The 24079-nt window shown below is 29.4% G+C and overlaps 1 protein-coding gene and 1 long non-coding RNA gene across 3 annotated transcripts; both read right to left on the bottom strand.

Annotated features, from left to right (window-relative positions):
- Positions 1-5652: 5652 nt before the first annotated feature.
- Positions 5653-17893, bottom strand: LOC111920462 (uncharacterized). Its single transcript, XR_002859896.3, has 9 exons — positions 17254-17893; positions 17087-17163; positions 16272-16360; positions 15390-15554; positions 14513-14594; positions 7926-8157; positions 7815-7861; positions 6961-7058; positions 5653-6040 (listed from the first exon to the last, which is right to left on the bottom strand). It is a non-coding gene; the product is annotated as an uncharacterized LOC111920462 (long non-coding RNA).
- Positions 17894-19202: 1309 nt separating this feature from the next.
- On the bottom strand, positions 19203-23560 carry LOC111920461 (transcriptional repressor ILP1). Of its 2 annotated transcripts, none has more exons than XM_052770127.1 (7): positions 23403-23560; positions 21917-23300; positions 21328-21495; positions 20572-21236; positions 20012-20294; positions 19595-19887; positions 19203-19481 (listed from the first exon to the last, which is right to left on the bottom strand). In XM_052770127.1, the coding sequence occupies exons 2-7, from the start codon at positions 23048-23050 to the stop codon at positions 19301-19303; spliced, it is 2724 nt and encodes a 907-aa protein (XP_052626087.1). In that variant the 5' UTR covers positions 23051-23300; positions 23403-23560; the 3' UTR covers positions 19203-19300. The 2 variants fall into 2 exon arrangements, with proteins under 2 accessions (XP_052626087.1, XP_052626088.1); XM_052770128.1 differs by having other exon boundaries at positions 23449-23540.
- Between the last annotated feature and the right edge of the window lie 519 nt (positions 23561-24079).

Raw genomic sequence — 24079 nt, 5'->3', positions numbered from 1 at the left:
ATGATGGGTTCTTATTTTAAAAACATCAATTGTGTGTTCCAAAGTGTTCACTAAGGGATGTTATCATCTTAGAAAGTCACCAGGGAGGGTTAGTTGGGCATTTTGGAAGAAATAAAACAGTCAGGTTGGTACAGGAGCGTTTTTTTTTGCCCAAAATGGTTACTGATATTTCACGCATAATTGACAGATGTCGAAGTTGTCATTTGGACAAGTCGCAACATTCAAACGTGGGCCTTTACACTCATCTGCCAATCCCGGAGGGTCCGTGGGAAGATGTTAGTCTTGATTTTGTTGTTGGTCTCCCTTGCACACAACGCCAAAAAGACTCAATTATGGTCGTGATTGATAGGTTCTCTAAAATGGCACATTTCGTTCCATGTGCCAACACATATGATGCTAGTCAAATTATGCATCTTTACTTTGCTGAAATTGTGAAATTACATGGTGTGCCTAAGTCTTTAACTTCTGATCGTGATGTCAAGTTCGTGGGGCACTTTTGGAGAATACTTTGGAAGCAATTAGGTTCACGTCTCCATTTCAGTAGCGCGCATCACCCGCAAAGTGATGGGCAAATGGAGGTTACAAATCGCAGCATTGGTAATCTCCTTCGTAGCCCCGTTGGTAATAACCCACGTCAGTTAGATGTGATATTGGCACAAGCGGAATTTTCTTATAATTAGTCAACACACAGGTCCACTGGGAGGAGTCCATTCTTTGTAATCTATGGTCATAACCCGTTCACTCTGTTGGATCTCTTGCCATTACCTGCAACCGAGCATTTTTACGCCAAAGAGGAGGAGAGATCAGAACAAATCAAGTTGATTCATCAGCAGCTACATGACCAGATTGTGAACAATAACATTGTGTATCAAAGGTGGGCAAACGTGTATCGTAAGAGGGTGCTTTTCAAAGAAGGTGACCTTGTATGGATTCACCTTAATAAAGACAGTTTTCCTAAGGGGCGTGCAAGTAAACTTCAGCCGCGTGCAGATGGACCTTTTAAAGTCTTGGAGCGTATCAATGATAATGCGTATAAGATTGAATTACCCAGTCACTACAATGTCTCCGATACTTTCAATGTGAGTGATTTAAAGCCATTTGTTATGGAGGAAGATCATCTGTTTGACTCGAGGACAAATCTTTTCAAAGCATAGGAGGATGATGGTGATGACCGAGTTTGACCCGTTACGTTCCTTGGTAAATCGGACCCAACCGATTTAGCTAAGGCAAATTTTATTAATTATGTTTAAGTTTTATCTTGTTTTGAGTTTTAAGAACCTATGTTTATCTCGTTGTTTGTTACCTGGATTTTACGAGTTTTTTTCTTTGCTTTGTATATATCTTTGCATTGGAAAACATGTCAAAAACTCGGTGGTTGATTTTCTTGAATGAATTTTATCTCTTGGGAAAACTTTGCTCGATTTACTTGTTCTCTTTGTAGTCACTAGAAATCGACATCAGGACCAACCCAAAATTTGCTTCCAATACATGGTTTTCGACCAAAACCATACTTAACCAATGAATATCATGAACTAACCGTAATTATCAAAAAAATCTAGTTGGCCATCTTTTTCGAATATCCTAATTTTCAAACTATGACTAAATTCTGCGGGATCTTATTTTCTTCATAAAGTGTGTACGAAAAATATGTTTTTTCATAATTTTCAACTTAAACTACGGAAAGTAACTTTTCTTTAAATTTTTGAACTTTCGGACTTTATAAAGATTTTCAAATATCTTTTCTTGAAATGGCAGTTAGGAAATTCGAATTTGTCAAAAAAAAGTAAATCAAGTAACTTGTTTAGGGATCACGTAACTTCATATTTAGGACTATAAAAAACTGTAATAAAGTCCCTACATATTGGTTTCATAATCGATTTAGTTCTTATATTTTTTTTTAGTCAATTAAGTCACAAATACCGGTAATCATATTCAATTTAACTCATTGACCTGGTCAACAGATCATCTAACTTTCAAAAATTACATTTTTGGCCCAGATTTAAAATTTTATTACACATTTGGTCCAAAATTTACACTTTTGGCCCAGATTTTATATTTTATTACAAATTTGATCCAAACTTTACCCTTTTTGCCCAAATTTTAGAATTTTATTATGAATTCATCATAACATTATTTTTTTTACAACTTTTTTCTCAAAAATATGTTTCTAATATGTTTTTTCTTTATAAAATCATATTTATACAAGAAAAACGTATTTTCACATAAAAATCTTATATTTTCTATATAAAAACTTTTTTTAAAAAGTTTTTTGTATATGAAATATCTAGTTATAAAAATATATATTTATTAAGTATATAAATATATACAAATCCATTTTTATAAAAAAAAAATGTATACAAAAACGTATTTAAAAAAATGTATACAAACACCTATCACCTTTATATATATATATATATATATATATATATATATATATATATATACATATATATATATATATATGCACACAAATAGGTGTGTATCTATTTTTTTTATAAAATCGTGTTTGTTTATATTTTTTTATAAAAACGTGTTTGAATAATTTTTTATATAATATGTGTTTGTATACATTTTATAAAATCGTATTTGTATACATTTTATAAAAATGTGTTTTAATAATTTTTTTATATAATACGTGTTTGTATATATTTTATAAAATCGTGTTTGTATACGTTTTATAAACTGTATACAAACATGTATTATATAAAAAATTATTCAAAGAGGTTTTTGTAGAAAAATATAAACAAACACGATTTTATAAAAAAAAATATAGATATAATAGATGTTTGTGTACATTTTTTTGTAAAATATGTTTTTGTATACATTTGTTTTATAAAAACGGATTTGTATACTTAATAAATACTTATTTTTATAACTAGATATTTCATATACAAAAAAAAAATTTTAAAATGTTTTTATATAGAAAATATAAGATTTTTAAGTGAAAATACATTTTTTTGTATAAATATGATTTTATAAAGAAAAAACATATTAGAAACAATTCTTTGAGAAAAAAGTTTGTAAAAAAACTAAATTTAGGATGAATTCATAATAAAATTTTAAAATTTGGGCAAAAATGGTAAAGTTTGGACCAAATTTGTAACAAAATTTAAAATCTGACCCAAAAGTGTAAATTTTGGACCAAATTTGTAATAAATTTTGAAATCTAAGCCAAAAATATATTTTTTGAAAGTTAGATGACCTCTTGACCAAGTCAAAGGATTAAATTGAATACGATTACCGGTATTTGGGACTTAATTGAATAAAAAAAAGTATATAGGGAGTAAATCGATTATGAGGCCAATATATAGGGACTTTATTGCAGTTTTTCCTAGGGCTATTCACCAAAACCATATTTAACCAATGAATATCACAAACTAACTATAATTATAAAGAAACACATAATTAGCCATCTTTTTCCGAAAATCTTGAATTTTAAACTATGATTAAATTACAGTTTTGGTTCTTGTGGTTTGGTCATATTCAGACTTTCAGTCCAACCTTTAAAATTTTAACAAGATACATCCCTTTGGTTTAAAAAAATTACATTGTTCTCGGTCCATTTAAAATGACCATTTTACCTTTAATATTATATTTTTGATTTTCTTATATATATATATATATATATATATATATATATATATATATATATATATATATATATATACACACACACACACACACACAATGCCGCTTATATTTTATTTTATTTATTTATATTTTTTTAAAATTTTATTCGTACGTATTTCTGAATGTTTTTAATATTTTGTTAGTTTATATTTTTTTAATAATTTTTCTAGTTTTTCCTTTTATCTTTTATTCGAATATATTTTTTAATGTTTTTTTCATCTTTTTTTTTATATATTTTTGTAAAGCTTTTATAAATATTTTTTTAATAAAAAAAATATAAAAATATTTGTTAAATGTGCATATGATCAACACATATTAAGTATAAAATTATTTATAAAAGAAAAACAAAAATATAAAGTAAGGGTCATATATATATATATATATAAACAAAATTATAAAAATAAGGGTAATATGGTCTTTTCAAATGTTTGACTGAAAATGAAATCTAACCAAACCACAATGACAAAAATTGTAATTTACTCTAAAATTTTTGAACTTTTGAACTTTATAAAGATTTTCAAATATCTTCTCTAAAAATGGTATTTGGAATTTCAAATTTGTCCAAAAAAATCTAGTATTGTTATTAGTCAATTTACTGATGTTTTTCTTTTTTTAAATTTTTGAACTTCGGAACTTTATAATAGTTTTCCAAGTTTATCCAGTATTCAGCAAATTAAAACTTGTCACCAAGTAAAGAAAGATGAGAGTTTTCATTAAGTCAAGACTTAAGAGGTACCATTAGCGACCACGACCACAAGTCAATAACATGTAACATGTGAGCTGCAAAGAGTGATCACAAGTTCCAACCTGTTTTACATTTTCAAATTTGAATAAGTATTTTTTTTAAAAAGAATACATTGGTGAAGAAATGCAACCACCAATTTTTTCTAGAATTATCTATTATCAAATACGATTGATGCAAGAGAATTTCAAAACATGATTTCACAAATTCTGGTTATATCTACCATAATAAATAAAAATAATTTTGTCAAATGTCAACTTCTTATTGAATTTGACACATGTCATTTTCTTAGAATTTTAAAATTATTTTTTTTCCACTTGTCAATTTTGTATTTTTTTTTATTTTTATTCAACTTCCACCTATTAAATATCACCTCATTAGTAATTAATGTGAATTAATATATATATATATATATATATATATATATATATATATAGTAAACCTTCCATTTGTGAATTCTTATTTCTATTTAATGAATTTCATTTGTGAATTTATATTAATTAGTTTTATTAGTATAGATTAATTAAGACAAATTACATAAATGGTCCTTGTGGTTTATTCTATTTATTGTATTTATTTCGAAAGTTTACTTTAAAAAATACTTAGTTTTTACACATTAATATTCAACATGATTTTTTAAACATGATAATATTCTTTTATTAGTATAGATTGAATTACTTATTCATCATTTCATTTATATTTATTTCAAAATTTCACTTTAGAAAATACGTAATGTCTACACCTTATATTTAACTTTTTTAATCAACTCATGTAATACACGGGTTTCACACCTAGTATATATATATATATATATATATATATATATATATATATATATATATATATATATATATATATATATATATATATATATATATATATATATATAGGCTTAGGTTATTTTGTTTTTACTAACTATTATGTGCTAGAATGCATAAATCTGGACCAATAGATGGAATTAATTAATGGACATGTTTTGAGGCTGTATGATATTATAATGGGATAACATGTATTATATAATCACACAAATTTTAGCAAAAGGGTATTTTGGACAATTAACTGCATTTATAAAAGGAGATTTTTGGATGTGTAGGGATGATTAAATCTCCTAATTTTAAAAATCTGAATTTTTTTAATTAATTAAATTTTAATTCTAACGTGATTTGTATACATAACCGAATTTATTCTGTTAGAATATTTTTTTTGTTAGAATGATGTTATTTCATAGTTTTATTCTATTAGAATATTATTGAAGAATAACAACATTCTTGAATCCGAGGTTGAAAAATAACAACATTCTAATATATATTTTTATACATCTGAAGTTAAATACATATTCCTACAGATTAAAAGTCTTATACATTTTAATATAATTATACATATTCTAAAAGAATATCAACAAAAATGAATAAAAATCTTAAAAATTATCAACATTCTAAAATTGTGATTATGATCAAACATTATTCATTCTTCAAGTTATTCTTATTAGGTCTTCAACACAATGATAGCAACTAATGCAGCCCCATTCATCTTGTCAAACGGTTATTGAACAAATGCACTTAATCTTCTTCAATGGTCCAAAGAATCAACTTGATTCCAAGTATTCTTACGAAAATGTGATGTATTATCATAAGAATGTAATTCTTCAACCCATTCTTCTAACCATTCCTATCACAAATAAAACAAAAACTAAGAATGGTTAAAAGCATGTTACTTGCAATCCCCATCACTTAATATATTCTGGAAGAATACATAAAATATGATAGAATACATAGAATACATTCTGGCAGAATACATAGAATAAATTCTGACATAATACATAGAGTACATACAACTATTTTCTTATTCCGGTAACATACTAAGCAACACACATATTCAAAATCCACTGAAATTTGAAAGCAAAATCCACTTTGCCAAAACTCAATCAAATAATATTGAATCGTGCAGGAACAACAAATGCAAAATCTATCGAATCTAATTTAATACCAATAATAAAAGAGTAGTGAAACGAGATTGAAGAATCAAATGTAATTCCAAACTTAATCCCAATCAACTAGCATCAACCTATTGTTATGAAAAAGGCATCCAATGCAATCTAAATTAAGTTATATATTTCTGAAAAGAATAAGGAACAAAACGAAGTTAAAAAATTAAAGATTATTAACTATTATTTCATTGAGGCATTTTATCGAACACATGGAGGCCATAGCAGAATCATATTAAGCAAATCAGACTAGTACTGGATATGTACTATCTAATCAATACCACTGCTCTGTAACAGAAAAAAGAAGACAAAAAGAATTTCAAATCGTACAAGATTATGTATATAACCCAATGAAAATCATGGTAACAGTTTCATGTTTCTGTCATGTCATTGTCACAGCAGCCATGGACACAAATCAAAGTTGACGAAAACTATCTAATTAAATTGTTATTTCTCATATTCGTCATTGATTCATTACAATCAGATTTATTCTGAGATTCAAGTTGTAATTTGTGAAGGAAGAAACAGATGTTTTGACGTTCTTTTTGGAGTAAAAAAACCCTAACATTAAAATAATTTGGAGATTACTAGATTAGTGACAAACCTCATTGTTAGACTCGTCCTTGACTCGTTCAGCAGTCGATTCACTACAACGAGATTCAGAAATTGTAGCAGGAAAAAGACCTAATCCAGCCAAAGCTTCTGCCGCCTCCAAATATAGAGGAATACGGTTTTGAGAAGGGATACGTGATTGTAATTTTTGTAGTGTTTATTCCCTTATTTTAGGATATATTAATTGAATTGTTCATTTACCATAATTAAATATACTAAGATTACCATTATACCCTTTTATTATTTATTAATGATTTAATTGTTTCCTGAATTCTCATTGGTGCATTTAGGCACACAATACTTGCTAAAAACATTTGAACATATATATATATATATATATATATATATATATATATAAGTTCAAATAAATACAGTAAATAGTATGAAAAAGTAAAAACACTATGTTTATATTATTATTCTGTAATGAGTGATATATATATATATATATATATATATATATATATATCATTGAAGTAATTCTAAATATGAATATTAACTTCTGAATACTCATATATTCATTAGAATGTTATTATCTCGTAATCTAATAAAACGGTACCAAATCGCCACGTGGCAATCAATAAGCTTCCCCCCAACAATTTTTCCCGCTCAAAATTGAAAGTTAAATTCCTTATTTGCCCTTTATTGAAAATAACTATTCTTCAATACTCAAATACTCAATTTACGGAATTCATATTTAAAAATCACGTAAAATCAGGAAAAATTTTACAAATATTTTTCGTATATATCTGTACATAAAATAAAATCAGTATCAGTTTTCGGAAATAATAATATATACAAATTTAGCACTCAAATTGTAATCACCTAAAAGATAATGAAACATCTTACCTTAATTTTTCGGATTTGAAATTTCAAATCTTCCTATTCCAATAAACCTGCATTAAAAATCACATAAAATCAGGAAGAATTTTTCAATTAAAAGATAACAGAACATCTTACCTTAAATATCATAAACATTACGGTTCTTTCAGTTTTTGAACTATATATCCACCGGTTACTTGGATATATGATATTCTGCTTCATATTCTTCCTGTATCGATTGCATCTTTGAAATTCTGCTTCATCAAACTTGAACGCATAAGGTTAGTCTGTATTCTATCGTGATTTATTTCTGCATTTATTTCCTTCTCCTTCATCTTCTTCATGGTTTCTCTATCGCATCTCAGTATTCCTGAATCATCATATTTTGCTGGATATAATATATCTAATATTGTAGTGGGATTCTAAACCGTTTTTTTTTTTTTCTGTTTTTATTCTACTATAAAGGATCAATGCAATTAGCATTAAACATTCAATTCTTCCTTCTTTGTTGGAAATAATTGATAGCTTCATTTTATTTACTTCTTTTTATAGTTTTTTTTAGCACAATCCATCTTATTTTAGTCAATCTTCATGCATATTTTCTTTTTTTTTTGTCATTTTTCTCCTTCACCAGGTACTTTCTAGTTTTTGAGCTTAATTGCAGGATTTTCCGAAGACTATTTGTTATTGGAGGCTTAGAAGGATGCGGGACTCATGGAGGCATGTGATTTGCTTGCGGACTTGAAGTGGTGCGATTGGGCTAGGTGCATGCGTAAAAGAAGAAATCAATTTAGATCTAATTTATGGGCAAAGATGATGATGAGACGGCGCGGAATCGAGCTACAAGAAATTGGAGGAGTGTTGGGTCAATTTTTAGAAGGCTTTGGAATGGCAAATGGGTCTTAAAGAGTTATGATTATGGGCTGAAGTTGAAGAAATGAAGATTGGGCTTAAATGCATGTTAAATGGCCCAACTCTCACATTCAGCGTGACCCACGCGGTCCGCGTGGATCCATACACGGTCCGCGTGAATTGTGTTGAGTTGTTTCCGGGTTTTGACTTGTTGACTCTATTTGTGGAAGTTTGGTGGGTAGCTTTTGGTCTCTTTTTGAATTCGGAAATTGACCCTCTTTAGCTGGAGATTGGAGGCTCATTTGGGGAGGAACTTGAAGAACACATTCCATTTTTTCTCTCTAAGAAGTTTTGGGAAGATTTGAAGAATATTTGGAAGATTAGTGTAATTTCCTTACATCTTGCATCTAAGACAATGTTTGGTACCTCTAATCCCTCTTGTTTTGTTTAATCTTAGCCATGCTTGGCTAGATTTTCATTTGGTTGACTTGGATGTAATTGCTTGAATGTTTTGGTTATTTTGAAGAATTCCAAGAACTTGTGTTGAACATCTATGATTAAATTTTCTATGAAAACTTCCTTCATGTTTATATATCTCTAGTCATGAATATTGATATATGGATGTTATCTTTGTTGGTTAAATTATTGGCTAAGTAATGGGTCTTCAATTTAACAAGCAACAATTAGTTTAAATGTTTGTTTACATTTCATTTAGATTAAGAAAATATTTTCTCCATAGTGGTAATGAAAGCAATAGATTACTCTTTGGATTTGGTGACTCTTAAAACCCAATGCTAATTGATTTTCACAAAATTACATGCTTCATTAGTTTTGTGACTTTGATTTAGGAAATGTGTTATGAGCTTCTCTAGTCATTTTAATACAAAAGAAGAGTTGAGGCAAGTTATGCTTATAAATTGCTATAGCCAAATTAGATTATAAACACAAGTATTGCACCTTGGTATTCTCATGATTATTTAACCAAATGTTAAAGTAATGAAAGTCTAAAGTCAACCATCTTTCTCCAATTGATTTTACATCAACTTTTCTTTTGTTGAACTGTGTTTTTAAATGTTAATGTAATTTTAGTTTTATTTTAAACATCTTAAAAGATCAAAATCCCTCAATTTTATTTTATTTTAGTTTTACAAGTGTTTGTACACCAAGATTATCATAGAAGTAACAAATTGAATCAATCTCCATGGATACGATCCCTTTACCACTATACACTATTTTAGTGTGTGATATTTAGGGTTATTATTTGTGTTGGCCTCGACAACTACCAATAATATAGCAAATAGCATAATACTTTGTAGGAAGTTATAATACTTTGCTAGAAATAATATAGCAATTAGCATAATGTGATGCTAAACTATTTTTTTATTCTGTATATACACAAAGTACTTTCCAGAAAATAAAAAAAAAACAGACAAAAAGAAATTGTAAACACGTTCAAAATTTAACAATGTAATTTTATGATGAATCAGAAAGTAGGATAATATAATAATAATAAAAAAGTATGTTACTATTTCCTCAATTTAACCCTTTGTTTTTTTTTAAGTTAACATATTCATCTGCTTATTTAAGTGAGTCAATTCACTCCTTTTCTTCTTACTTTTTGTGTTGGGTTTCATGAGCTAATAATTAAGGTTGTGTTATTGATTTTATTCGTAAAAAAAATTAATAGAATCAGACAAAATCATTTTTTGATGATCATACCTATGTTTAGCATTATTGTTGTTGTTGTTTAATTTTATTTATTTATTTATTTATTTTTTTGGTTTTCTTAACTAATAAACCTTCCAAGTATATGAATAGTTGTTTTTAGTTGTGGGAATTTACTAAAATTGTTTATTTAAATCATATTAGTTAGTGATGGAAAATATCATCATTTGCACGTGTAGTGAAACAACATTGTCCATGTATAGAATTATTTGATGATCATGATTTGCACGTGGTGATTGTTTTAAAAAAAAAATCCAATGTATAGTATTTGATAATTGTTCTATAAATTTACCTAAAAATTGATACAGTGTTGGATGTAAGGTAAAATACTGAAATATTGTTGTCTAAATACATATTTAACCGGTTACACTATTAGTCATTACAATTACAATTTGGATTTATTAGTCATGTTTGTCATTTTTTTCTGTGCATCTGTTACACTCCAAATCCAAGTATTCAAGAAACAAATATTTACTGTTTTTGCTTTATTTCTAACTTGTCAAATGTTTACAAAATTATGTTAGGTCCTATTTCTACCCATGTCAACTTTGTGAATGTATATATTTTAGACAAAGTGAATGTATTTTTAACAGTATTTGAAACAATAATGTTTTCCATCTATATTTGTGTTGTAATATATGATGTAATATGTTTATAATTGTTTGCATTTAATATTTACTGTTTAATAATATGCTTTCAACTTATAATGTAAAGGGAAAAATTGATGATAATTTCAATATGCTATCAATTGTTCGCAGATAATGAATATCGGCAATAAACTATATCTAAAAGACATTGAACATATTGTTGATGATTCACATCTCAAACTACGGGTGTTAAAGATTTGGAATTTTATAAAAAATAACCACGTTTTATCGATTGAAATGATCGTCATGGACGCGGAGGTTAGTTAACTTTTTTTAAACCTACTAAATATTACATATGTTACAAAGAATAATTTTTTTGTTTTTGTTTTAACAGGGTACAAAATACCAATCTCGTGTTTTCCACCAAAAATTTTCAAGATTTCGTGACCTTTTAAAGGAAGGTGAAAGTTATATTATTTTAAAACCAAACTTGGCGGGTGTTAAAAATGGTTTTAGTGTTACCGGTTAGAAACAGACATTAACTTTGGATTGGAAAAGTATCGTAAAAAAATATGATGATTTTTCGGGTCCCGTTAATGGTTTTGTGTTTGCTGATTTCAACTCTATCATCGAACATAAATGCCCAAGAGACACATTATTTGGTTAGTTGTTTAATTTTATTTCATTCACTTTTATAACTAAAAGAAATAAATTATAAATGTTAGTATTTAACTGATTCTTATATTTTTTTTTATTAAAATTGTGTAGATATTATTGGGCTAATTGTCTCATTTAGGCCACTTGAGACAACCAATCCTAATCCATCAAAACATTACATGAAGATGACTATTAGCAACTTAGAGTGAGATGATATTTATTTCATTTATTTATTATTTTTAGTCATATTTTTTCATACTAATTAAATTAATTTTTTATTTAGGTCTGTACACCTCAATGTCACTATATTTGGAAGTCGGGCACATGAGATGTCACATTACCTGAAAAGTAACACCACGATTACTTGTGTTGTTATAGTGATGCAGTTCGTGAAACTTAATGTTTGGAATGGTTTGTATTTTATTACTTAATTTGTTTTTCAATCTACTTTTATTGACTAATATGTTTTTACAGGAATTGGTCAAGCCCAAAGTCATTTTGATGTAACCAAAATGTTCATTAATTCAGACATTGTTGAAATTAATGAGTTTAAGAAAGAGTTAGTTTTTTTAATTTTTATTTAAACTTATTTATGTTATTATATTTATTTAGATGAATACAATTTCTTATATTTAATAAATTAATTTTAAACATTGCAGATTGAAGGCTAATAATAAAGGATGTATGTCTGAAAAAAGCATTACTGCACTCCCAAGCTACTCTACCTCTTATATAGATGATTTTAAAGGCGATTTCCCTTTAAAAAACTGTTTGTGAGATCACAGAACCACTTAAGTTATATGTTCTTTATTTTATATCCTTTAATTTTATTTGAACATTGTATTTTTTTATTTTACATTTTATTTGATATAGGAAATGAAATTTCTATTAGTTGGTTCCATCGTCAATATAAGACAGAATCTACCTTGGTATTACGATGCGTGCTACAAATGTGGAAGAAGGATAAACAATGTGCCCAAAACCAATCTTTCCTATACCGCCCCCGGCAAGATGGAAGATAGTGTTGTAATTAAGTGTAAAAATGCAGCTTGCAACGATTCGAGTTTTCATACTGTTATAAAGTATACACATACCTCCATTTATATTAATCATTTCAATCATTCAACAAAATTACTAATAATCTAATATTTTTTAGGTATATAATTCCAATCAACGTACAAGATCATACTGACACCATAGGATTCACTCTTTTTGATAGGGAAGCAAAAAGGTTGTTGGATATAAGTGCATTCGAGTTGAAAAAAAAATACATGAAGAGGTATAGTTTTTTATTCATATTTTTCTATCAAATAACATTTTATTTGTTTTAATATATTAAACAATCTTCTTATAGGCTTGTGACAGTTTGGAACTATATCCAAATCATATGAACGTCTTGAAAAACCGCAAATTTGCGTTTCTTGTAGATGTTACATCCTACAATGTCACCAACTATAACAATATCTACACAGTTGTCAAACTTACAAAAGATGAGTCCGTTGTTTTAGAATTGGAAAGTAAACTAGAATTTATGGTAAATAATGTTTTAATGTTCAATATTTATATTTATTTTTTATTTGCATACATAACGTTTTACATATTTCCATATTATTTTCTACAGTGTTCAATCAGTGTCCTTAAATGAAGTACCCCTGGAATCAGATGATGTCGTTCAATATGTTCAAAACGTATGTTATATTCTCATATTAACTTTTATTTATATTTAATTAGATCGCTTGTCAACTTATGTTTTTTTAATTTAGGATGTCATATCACAAACGGATGAGAATTTTACTCCCTCAACAATTGACAAATCATCCGCAACAAGTCCATTGAAAATATCAGGTGATTTGAAGCGCAACCTCCATGACATTTATGATGTTGATGGTGGAGGTGATTTGAGTTCAATAAAATCTAAAAGAAAATCAATGGGAGAGGGAAACCCACTTTTAGTTCCAAAAGTGGAAAAATGAGTTGTTATGGTGATGACGTTTATGATCTAGAAGATGATGGTGATGCAAATTCTATAAAATCAAATACGGAATCTTTTGGTGAAGATACTCCAGTTTGGGTGCCAAAAGTGGAGAACTGAGTTGATTATGGTTTTTAAAAACAATTATTAAGTTTGGTTTTGTTTTAAAGACTATTTCGTTGTTACGTTCAAGTATTTTGGGGACTTTCTTTTGTTTTTATACGTTTGTTTTGTTTATTTGAAGTGGTTTAACAGTACATTTTTACTTATTTGACACTTTCGCTTTAAAATTTGTTTGTATCACAATTACACTAAAATTAATCTTGGAAAATAATATGTTTAAAAACAGTTAAATTTAAATTCACAACAAGCAATGTACTTGTGTACAAGGGCATAACGAATAGTTTTTACATTGCAATTAATAAGAAATATATTAAAATAACTAAAACCATTGAATTTTAGTGCTAAATTAGGGTTGACCGTTTAATTCTTTAAAAGGTATAACGCATATATAAATTCAATGTAAACTCTACACACAACATAACATGAATCTTTCAACTTTAATAGAAACATGAAATAAAATATTAGAGGAAAAAGTTGAAGAACATATATTTTTCCTGTTTATTCTATTCGTGTTCTATAATTCGTCATAGAGTTCATTCCATAGGGACCATACTTACACATTTTATCACCAAAATGACCATTTGTCATATCATTGTTTGTTTTTCTGTTTATGTCATATACTAAAAAAACTATCATTATTTCTTTTTAATAGAAAAGGACAATTCTGCCCTTATATATGGACCATTTTACCAAATAACTTATTTCATAATATAGCGCCCTACTTTTCATAAAAAGCGACATAAAGGGCAATGGACTAATAGGAATGAACCAAAAAAAGGCAATCAACTATAAAGCGACATAAAACATACCAGGAGCATCAACAAGGGCAAAAAGGCCGATAAACCTCATATGAAGGAAGCAAGAATCATCCGAAACCAAGTATACGAGGGTCTAGCAAGAAAAAGACAACAAAATCAAGTAGTAAACAACATAAATGAAGCCACCCAATACAAAAAGGAAAAACATTCCAACTTATAGCAAACCCAAAAGGGCAAAACAGTCCATCTAAGAGAAACATCAGCTCAATGGTTTGTAATCTTTATCAATCAACACATCAATAGGGTTTAATAGGTTAAACAAAAGATGGTTGACAATTGTTTGTTAATTGTGATTTATAAGATTATTATATTTGAAAGTAAAAGCTAAGAGTTTTGGATCTCCCTTTCTGGTATTGGTATCTGATCATAATTTTCTTATTCAGGATTAAAACAATTTTCCTATTCCATGGCTATTTACTTTTCATTATTGCAGTTTTTTAGCCAAATGGCAAAAACTTCAAATTCGTATACAATATAAAAATAAAAATAAAAATTTGTTATTCTTTGTGGAAACCACGGGTAAGAATAAAATATTGATAATTAAATATTGTAATCACTAATCAAAGACTTCTAAAAAGTTGGATAGACTACCGATAGCAATAGTAGTATAATGCTTAATTAAGAAAAAATAAAAAAGAAAATAGACGTAACAATAAGATAGTATTTTACACAAGCAAAACCAAAATGTGTGAAACTTTTTTGAAGAAAAAAGCATTATATGTTGCTAATTTCTATATTTCCTCAACTTCCTTTGTGCGACCATATAGTTTTGTTGTATAACATATGGTCATAGCCCAATTATAATAAGCCTATAGTTAGACAAAATAAAATTAGCATATGTTAAGAAGATAAACTTAATTATACTCACATTCAATTTTTTCTTACTTCATGAAGGGTAGGGTTTATATTGGTAGCTATAACATAGTTTTGGCAAGGTTCTTCAAGTTAAGCAGCTTTGGAAGGTGTATTAGTACCTCACACTATACATGAGATAATGCAGCAACTCCGGTCCATCCATTTATTGGGTATGCAGCTTGAAGATATATCAAACAAACAAAAACTTGTCATTTTTTCTAAAATAAGCGCTTAACATTTTTTTTTCTTTTATCAAGTGTTTTTTAAAGAAAATATTATATGACAAACTAACAAAACTATTATATGAATACAAATATTTTTTGAGGTAAATAAATATTTTAAATATGGGAAAATGACTTAAAATGGTAATTATATTTTTGTAAGAACATTGTTATTTATTGCAATTTGCATCAGGTGACCATGTCCAGAAAGAAGCAATTTGCTAAGAGTTTTGGATCTCCCTTTCTGGTATCCGATCATAATTTGGTAAAATTCATGATTAAAACAATTTTCCTATTCCATAGCTATTTACTTTTCATTATTGCAGTTTTTTAGCCAAATGGCAAAAACTTCAAATTCGTATAAAATATAAAAATAAAAATAATAATCTGTTATTCTTTGTATTTAATAGAAAAGTATAATTATACCCTTTCCTATTAATCTTGCCCTGTTCCTATCATTGTTTGTTTTTCTGTTTATGTCGTATACTAAAAAACTATCATTATTTATTTTTAATAGAAAACGACAATTCTGCCCTTATATATGGACCGTTTTACCAAATAACTTATTTCATAATATAGCGGCCTACTTTTCATATAAAGCCACATAAAGGGCAATGGACTAATAGGAATGAACCAAAAAAAGGCAATCAACTATAAAGCGACATAAAACATACCAGGAGCATCAACAAGGGCAAAAAGGCCAATAAATCTCATATGAAGGAAGCAAGAATCAGCAGACATCCGAAACCAAGTATACCAGGGTCTAGCAAGAAAAAGACAACAAATTGAAATAGTAAACAACATAAATGAAGCCACCCAACACAAAAGGGAAAAACATTCCAACTTATAGCAAAACCAAAAGGGCAAAACAGTCCATCTAAGAGAAACATCAGCTCAATGGTTTGTAATCTTTATCAATCAACACGTCAATAGGGTTTAATAGGTTAAACAAAAGATGGTTGACAATTGTTTGGATCTCCCTTTCTGGTATCTGATCATAATTTTCCTATTCAGGATTAAAACAATTAATTTATTGAGCATATAATTACTTTTCAGATATCTGTATCTACTTTTGAATCAAATATGATAACATAATAATTAGTTTTTTAGGTTCTTTTGTTTTGACTAAATAAGAAAAATGTAAGGTACAATAAACAAATTAATAAGTTTTAGTTTCCAAATACAAGAATTATACATAATACTAAATATATATTGTTTTCAACACACGGTGGTTTTTTTTTTAATTTTTTTTAATATGAAATTATTTTTGTACAAATAAAATTTTAAAATACAATCTAAATTAAATAATATTAACAAATATCACAAAAAACGAAACTTCAAGGTATTTTTTTATTTACTCGTATTAATATAAATCAGTGAATAATTTTGCACAAAATTAAGCCTAATGTTTAGCAAATTCAAATTTCAAAATTTTAAAATAATACTCACACATTACGAAATTCAAAACTTTTAGCAAATTGAAAAATACCTGATTTTGTTTCCATTCTTAATCGATTTCGAGGTATTCTTTTGAAGTTTTCGCTAATATCTTTATAAACAAGATTTCTGCAAAAACAAAACCAGGTAAATTTCTTCCCAATAATGTATGTTCTGTTAATAAAACCTAAGATTCACAAAGTATTGACCATCTCTTACCTTCAATCTTGCTGTCTTCAACCCCCAATTTTTCGTTTCTTCAGTCTCTGAGTTCGACATTGACTATTTATTGATGTAAGTCTCTGAGTTCGACATCGACTTTGGTTGTAAGTTTCTCTTCCACATCTCTTACCTTCGTCACTTCCTTCATCGACTATTAATTGATGGAAGTCTCTGGTGACGATATCCTCTTCCGAATCGTTCCACATTCCATTGCAAAACACACGATAATATGTAATTAATCGCATCCTTCTCATTTCTTGATTTTCGAGAATATCGACACAAATCGTTCTATGCTGTTTAATCGTCAAGGTTCTGACCTACATACACATTCTGAATGATAGCTCCATTTCATTTTTTGTACGCCACAAACGAGATTTGTAGTCAATTGGATAGATATGTTTAGGGCTACGTTTAATTGTACCCATCCATTCGTCGTTTCTTTCTTTTTCGAATACCTAGAAATGGAGAAATGTAGATTCGTACGTTAGGTTTGGGAGGTTAGGGATGTTTCATACGTGGCTGCCAATTTTTGAAAATAGGGGATATTAATGATAAATTATACATTTCAAAGTGTATAAAGTAAAAAAATTAATAACCTATAATAAATCTATGACTATAATGACAATACTAAACTGCAATTCTATATTACAATTTATAATTTAAAAAAAAATTAGTGGTATTGATGTATATAATATTGATGTACAAATCATTTTTAAGACAAATGATTTAGTGGTATTGTCATTATTTTATATTTAGGTTTTATTGACATAAAAATATTAGATTGTAACTACATTACAACTATGGTCCCACTTATATTATATTTACTTTAATTAATTAAATTATATAACTTGATAAAATTATATTAATATATTTTATTTGATTTATTCATGTTAATTAACTTATAATATTTCATTGTTTTTCCTTTATTCATGTTAATTACATTACTTTAAATAAATTTTTATAATTAAAAATTCATTATTGTTTAAAATTTATAAATTTTAAATACTTACAAATGCCAATCTTAATAAAATAAATATACTATTATTATGTATTTATCTTTTTTTCTTAACTATGGTATCTTCGTTTATTATGTAATCAAAATTATGATTCTATTTAAATCAATCAACCGTGGGTCCCATGGGTTTTACACCTAGTTCTATTATAAATTTATATGTATTCATTTATTCATTGTTGAACAATGACATAAAACTATGAATATAAAATTCATTGTAAAATAATAACATAAAAATATGGTTTTTACGTTTTCACATTATTTACTTTTTTTATTTGAACTATCACACACACACATTATATATATATATATATAGGTTTAGGTTCATTTGAGACCATTCTAATTTTGTGAGACCGTGAAACCAAATCTAAAAATAATTTTAAAATGCAAAATAAATGGAAAAATACAAAAATTCTTTTTTTAAATGTTATTTTCGAAACTTGAATTAACTAAAAAAAATAAAAATAAATAAAAAAAATCTGTTTTTTTTTGAAAAATACGTAAAATATTCTAAATAGAATATTTCACTGACATATTCTAAAAAATAATTTTAAAATGCAAAATAAATGGAAAAATCTAAAAATTCTTTTTTTAAATATTATTTTCGGAACTTGAATTAACTAAAAAAAATTAAAAAAAAATTCTATTTTTTTTGAAAAATACATGAAATATTCTAAATAGAATATTACACTGTACATATTCTAAAAATAATTTTAAAATGCAAAATAAATGGAAAAATCAAAAAATTCTTTTTTTAAATATTATTTTCGGAACATGAATTAACTAAAAAAAAATAAACAAATGCGTCTCACGGTCTCACAAAATATAAGTGGTCTCAAATGAACCTAACCCTATATATATATATATATATATATATATATATATATATATATATATATATATATATATATATATAACAGGAGAGAGAGAGAGATTTGAGTAAAAGTTTTGGAAAATCACATACGACGACAATAATGGAGTTAAAGAATAACAAGGGCGAAGATTAAGAAGAATGGGTTTTAATTATACATATCATAGGGCTTCTTTAAGATTAAAGGTTGTTGAAATATGGCGTGCATGATCATATTGATTGAGTTCAACCAGCATCTTCTTCAACCTGCGAGCAAAAACTCCATCTGTCCCTCCTTGCCTCCTATTCTCCAATGTTCTTCCAAGAAGGACCAAATAATCCACCAAGGGTTGCAACCGCGGGCTGCACCCAGCAAAATGAAAATGTGGTCACACCAAAACCAAAAACATATAAGAATTAACATATATATATATATATATATATATATATATATATATATATATATATATATATACCTGCAGTCAGCAGCGGTGACAGTTGGACCTGTCCAGACACCAGACATGGAGGCAACAACTCTTTCAGCCCTTGTGATGGCGTCATGAATATTTGACTGAATGCTTCGAAGATGAGGGAGAATTTTTCCACTCAAAAGCTCATCAAGAGCAAGCTTTTCAATAATGGAGCTTGATAAAACATTATTCCATAAACATATGTTTTTCATTAAGCGTACAGACATTCCAAATCTATATGCTGCAAATCTAGCTGCATTTGGTACTGCCTTTAGCACCACAGTATTCCATGTCGGGACCTGTTTTGTTTGTTAATCAATTGTTTTGTGCATTAAATTAAACCAAATGAAAATGAAAAGCATACAGCTAATAAATCAACTCTTAAAAAAAAAAAAAAAAAAAAAAAAAAAAAAAAAAAAATACCATGAGATTAGCGACAGCATGAGAGAGGCGGTCACGGAGAACAGCAACAAGCTCAGTGACAGGCTTACTGGAAAGGGGGACATATCTAAACACTAGATTTGTAGCAGAAACAGCATTTCTTGTCTCCATTGTACTCATGGTATCCCAACACTGCCCTATTTCATGCTGTAATATAGGAATCGCAACCTTTTCAATCAGATCAGGTACAAGGTTCACATCAGCATCATCCGGGTCAATTTTACTTTCCTCCTCCGGTTGACCGTAATTGAACAGCAACTCATGCCTGAAAAGTGAAAACATACATATTAAAAATTAAAAAAAAAATATTAGATAAAAGACAATTGTCCTTTTGCATATATATAGTAATAAACAAACAAAAGGAAGAGAATAGTTATTCTTCTTTTTTTTTTTTAATTTAACTGTTTTTTATGAATCAATCCAATGACATGACCTATTGACCATTTGACCATTTGACCTTGCCAGCAGCAGATTACTCACCCACTTAACTCAACTGCTGGGCTATTCATCTCTCTTTTCAAGAAGCATGTACATGTACGTACCACTGCATATCAATAAAATCTGAATCTTGATGAAGTGGGTCCCACTTCAAAAGCTCCAACCTTACATAAGGAGAGAAGATGGCAGGTATACTCAACGACATGTAAGCATCTTGGTAGCTAGATGCATACTCTTTTTTCCAAATTTCAAATCTTTCTTTAACAGATGAAAGCTGAGAGAAATTTTCATCCGCGTCGCTAAAAATCTGTCCCGCAATTTGAAGCAACTGATCGCGGTTGGATTCGTAAGCAGCAGTACTCTCACTGTCGCTCTCATCCGTGCTGGATTCCCCTTCTACTAAATGGGAATCGGAATCAGATTCCATGGACTGGATTCTTTTGGAATCCGATCGGGCTTTCCGCCGTTGTTGTGATTCCGCCCTTCGTTTTATGTCCATACGCTTTTGTAGATTCATGTCACGCCCGAATTCGTCCAACTTCACCGGAAGGTTTCGTGATTCCTGGGAGACAGTTAATGCAGCAGATTCAACCATGGAGTTTGTGTTTCCACCTTTATTGAAGACCACCATTGCTGCATTCACTGATGCTTCCACCTCCATTAATTCATCGCTGCTATCAGCTGCTCTTCTTTCAAAAATGGCTTCTGCGCGTTCTTTGTGAAGTTTCTGCATTTGGTATTCCAGCTCCTCGATGAACGGAGCTTTATCCTGAAATACGTTTTAAACAAAATTCCTAAATTATAAGTTTCTATCTGTTAGTTAGTTAGTTAGCAAACGAATAAAAACAAGCTAAGCTTACCTGCAAAAACTCACATATAGCAGAAACATAGTCGCGAAGCTTTTGCATAAAGATGAACTTCTCACCGGTGACTGTAAGAGCGTTTTCAAGAGCTATAACTTTGGCCAATGAGTCTGACAACTTTTCATCAGTTTTTGTCAATGAAGTTAATGTCCGTCCATGAGTTTCCTGACAAGATCATGTTCTGAATTATCACCCCCCACATGTACATGTTTGTATCTTATATTTTGAACAATTTATGAATTAGCTGTTTTTATTAATTTCAATAATTTTCGGGTCAACCTGGGTCCAACAAATGCAGTTTATATGACATCAAATTGGTAACTTAGGGTTTCATGGATTGAGGCAGTTTAGTTGATTTATGCCCACAGCATTTGTATGGTTATTTCTTTCTTTGCTTGCTTGCTCAATTTGCTGAATTAGAGAGGAGGGCGTTACTACCTACATAGATCAGGGGCCGAGGGAATAGAAGAAAGGAAAATAGTGTATATGCTAATTGCTGTTTCTACAACTGTTACCTTAACATTTGAGATGCAAGTAGTGTATGATAATTGATAAGATAGAAAACAGAAACAGCATAGAAACACACCTTAAGCCTACGAACACTCTCATGCAAGGCTTTCTTAGAAAGCTCAGCCTGTTGTGATATGGATATCGTATCTGAACCTGATGACCATCCTCCAATACTTGGACCACCATTAATTGAGGGATATGAAGCAACTGGAACAGTTGGATATACAACTTTTTTCTGAACATTTTGAGCGATGGTTGGAATACTGCTGCTACTACTCATACCTCTAACTGCCACCCCATCATCCATCCTTTTACCTAAACCTTTTCTAAACTGTTCCTCTTCCCACATCTTATCCTCCTCGTCTTCTTCATCTACAACACCCTCATCACTGCCATTGCCTTCTGAATTCTCTTTTCTCACATCAACAACAACATCCTCAAAAACACCCTTTTTAGCCTCACTTTTCTCCCCAATCAAGGCAATTCTTCCTTGAAATTCAGGCTCCTCATCACTCAGACCTTCAGCTTCACCATGATTACTCCCTCCATCCAATGCTATGTAATCAGGAGCAGCAACCCGTGATTGTCGCAGTCTCTCCCTCTTTGCCCTAATTGCATCTATCATGGCTTGGTCCGGTATCAAGCCCCCATCTAAATTTCCCCCTTTTCCACCTAATCCTATCCTATTTGATTCTTCATCGTCTCCTTTTATATTCTTTAATGAATCCTCAATAGCAGGCTTCACCATACCTTTTAACACAATAATCGGTTCAGATGGTGGTGGCCGAGGGCGAGGGGTGCTGCTACCTAGGGTTTTGGTGTTCTTTTGTAATTCAAGGAGCGCTTCTTTGGTGTAAACGCCGGCTTGTGGCTGTACATTAGAGGGAAGATACGAAGCCGAACTTCTGTCTTTCGCGGACGTTAGTTTGTGAGTTGACGATGATGACAGAGATGAGGGTTTTGATGAACGGGAAGAACTAGGTTGTTTATTTTGATTAGAAGGGCGGTTTCGAGAGATTGGAGTAACGATGTCCGTAGATTCGTCATCCGCAAAGCTAAGGAGACTAGGTTTCTTAGGTTTTGGAGTGGCTGTTGCGGGTTTTGATTGTGGTTTTTTGCAGATAGTGGTGGTGGTTTTTTCTTTATCTTCATCGTCGTTGTCATCCTCCTCTGCTCGACGACGGAAATTTCTTACTCTGCTGCTGCTCATGGCGGCCGCGGCAGTCGTGGCGGAGGACGATGATAATAGTACCCTAGAGACGTCGGACCGAGCCTTGTTTGAATAACTACTACTACTACTCAAACCTCTAACTTTAACTGCAACACCTTCCGAGTTTAGTACCCAAAATAATTTAGAGCATACATGATAGTATATGGCGAATCACGCCGGGAACTAATATATGGAGGTGGAGACCAAAGACCTTCCACGAAGCTGTAGCGTGAACACCGGACTATAACTCCTGTAAACAAGCCCATGAGAACCGAAACGTTAACAGGATGGGAGATGGAGACCTTCTTTCACAGAGAACGTCAGTAAAATGAAAAAGTAATCAAAATCGTACCTGTGCACCGCCCACTCGGACGTTATCGGTGAGATGGAGATCTTACCTATTCACTGGGGATGTTATTGGTAACGGTGATTCTTTGAGAGAACGACGAGGGCAGGGAACCCTAGATGTGGAAGTCGTGAATTTGAAAAGAAGCGACTTCGAACCATAGATCTATTTTATATATTTTCCATATTTGTGTTTGGATTTTCGTTTTTTTTTAATATAAATAAAAAAATAGAAAATGTGTTTACTTCTTATTGTTTATTCCACCACAACTAGGGATAAACAAAAACCGAACCGCAAACCGAAATTGAAAAATCGAAACCAAAATAAAAACCGATGGTACGGTTTTTAGTTTTGCAAAAACCGAAAATGTTCGGTGCGGTGCGGTTTCTAGTGTTACAAAAACCGCAAAAAAACGAACTGCACCGCATATATATGTATATAAAGTGTTGATGTTTGTAAGAATGAAGAACTTGTGACAATTAAAATTTCTATAGATATAAATATATATCTTATCAAAGGATAATTGTATATATTTTTAAGCATACATTTAATGATATTTATAAGAACAATACTATTTAAGACATTTTTTAACATTTAAATATAAAGAGTACTATCGATGATAGTATCAGTTTTATGAATACATTAATTGATATTATCTAATATAAATTTGAAAAAAAAATATT

Source organism: Lactuca sativa, chromosome 4 (genome assembly GCF_002870075.4).
Source record: "Lactuca sativa cultivar Salinas chromosome 4, Lsat_Salinas_v11, whole genome shotgun sequence".
Classification (NCBI taxonomy): Eukaryota; Viridiplantae; Streptophyta; class Magnoliopsida; order Asterales; family Asteraceae; genus Lactuca; species Lactuca sativa.
The sequence above is the reverse complement of the archived record's forward strand: the minus strand, read 5'-3'. Positions and strand labels throughout refer to the sequence as shown.

What these genes read in the sequence shown, in the direction of transcription:
- LOC111920461 (XM_052770127.1), bottom strand. Translation starts at nt 23,050, where the DNA reads ATGAGCAGCAGCAGAGTAAGAAATTTCCGTCGTCGAGCAGAGGAGGAT. An exon ending in ATGCTGTCGCTAATCTCATG is followed by an intron (nt 19,888 to 20,011) that starts GTATTTTTTTTT and finishes CAAACAAAACAG; the next exon opens with GTCCCGACATGGAATACTGT. An exon ending in GTCACCGCTGCTGACTGCAG is followed by an intron (nt 19,482 to 19,594) that starts GTATATATATAT and finishes TGCTGGGTGCAG; the next exon opens with CCCGCGGTTGCAACCCTTGG.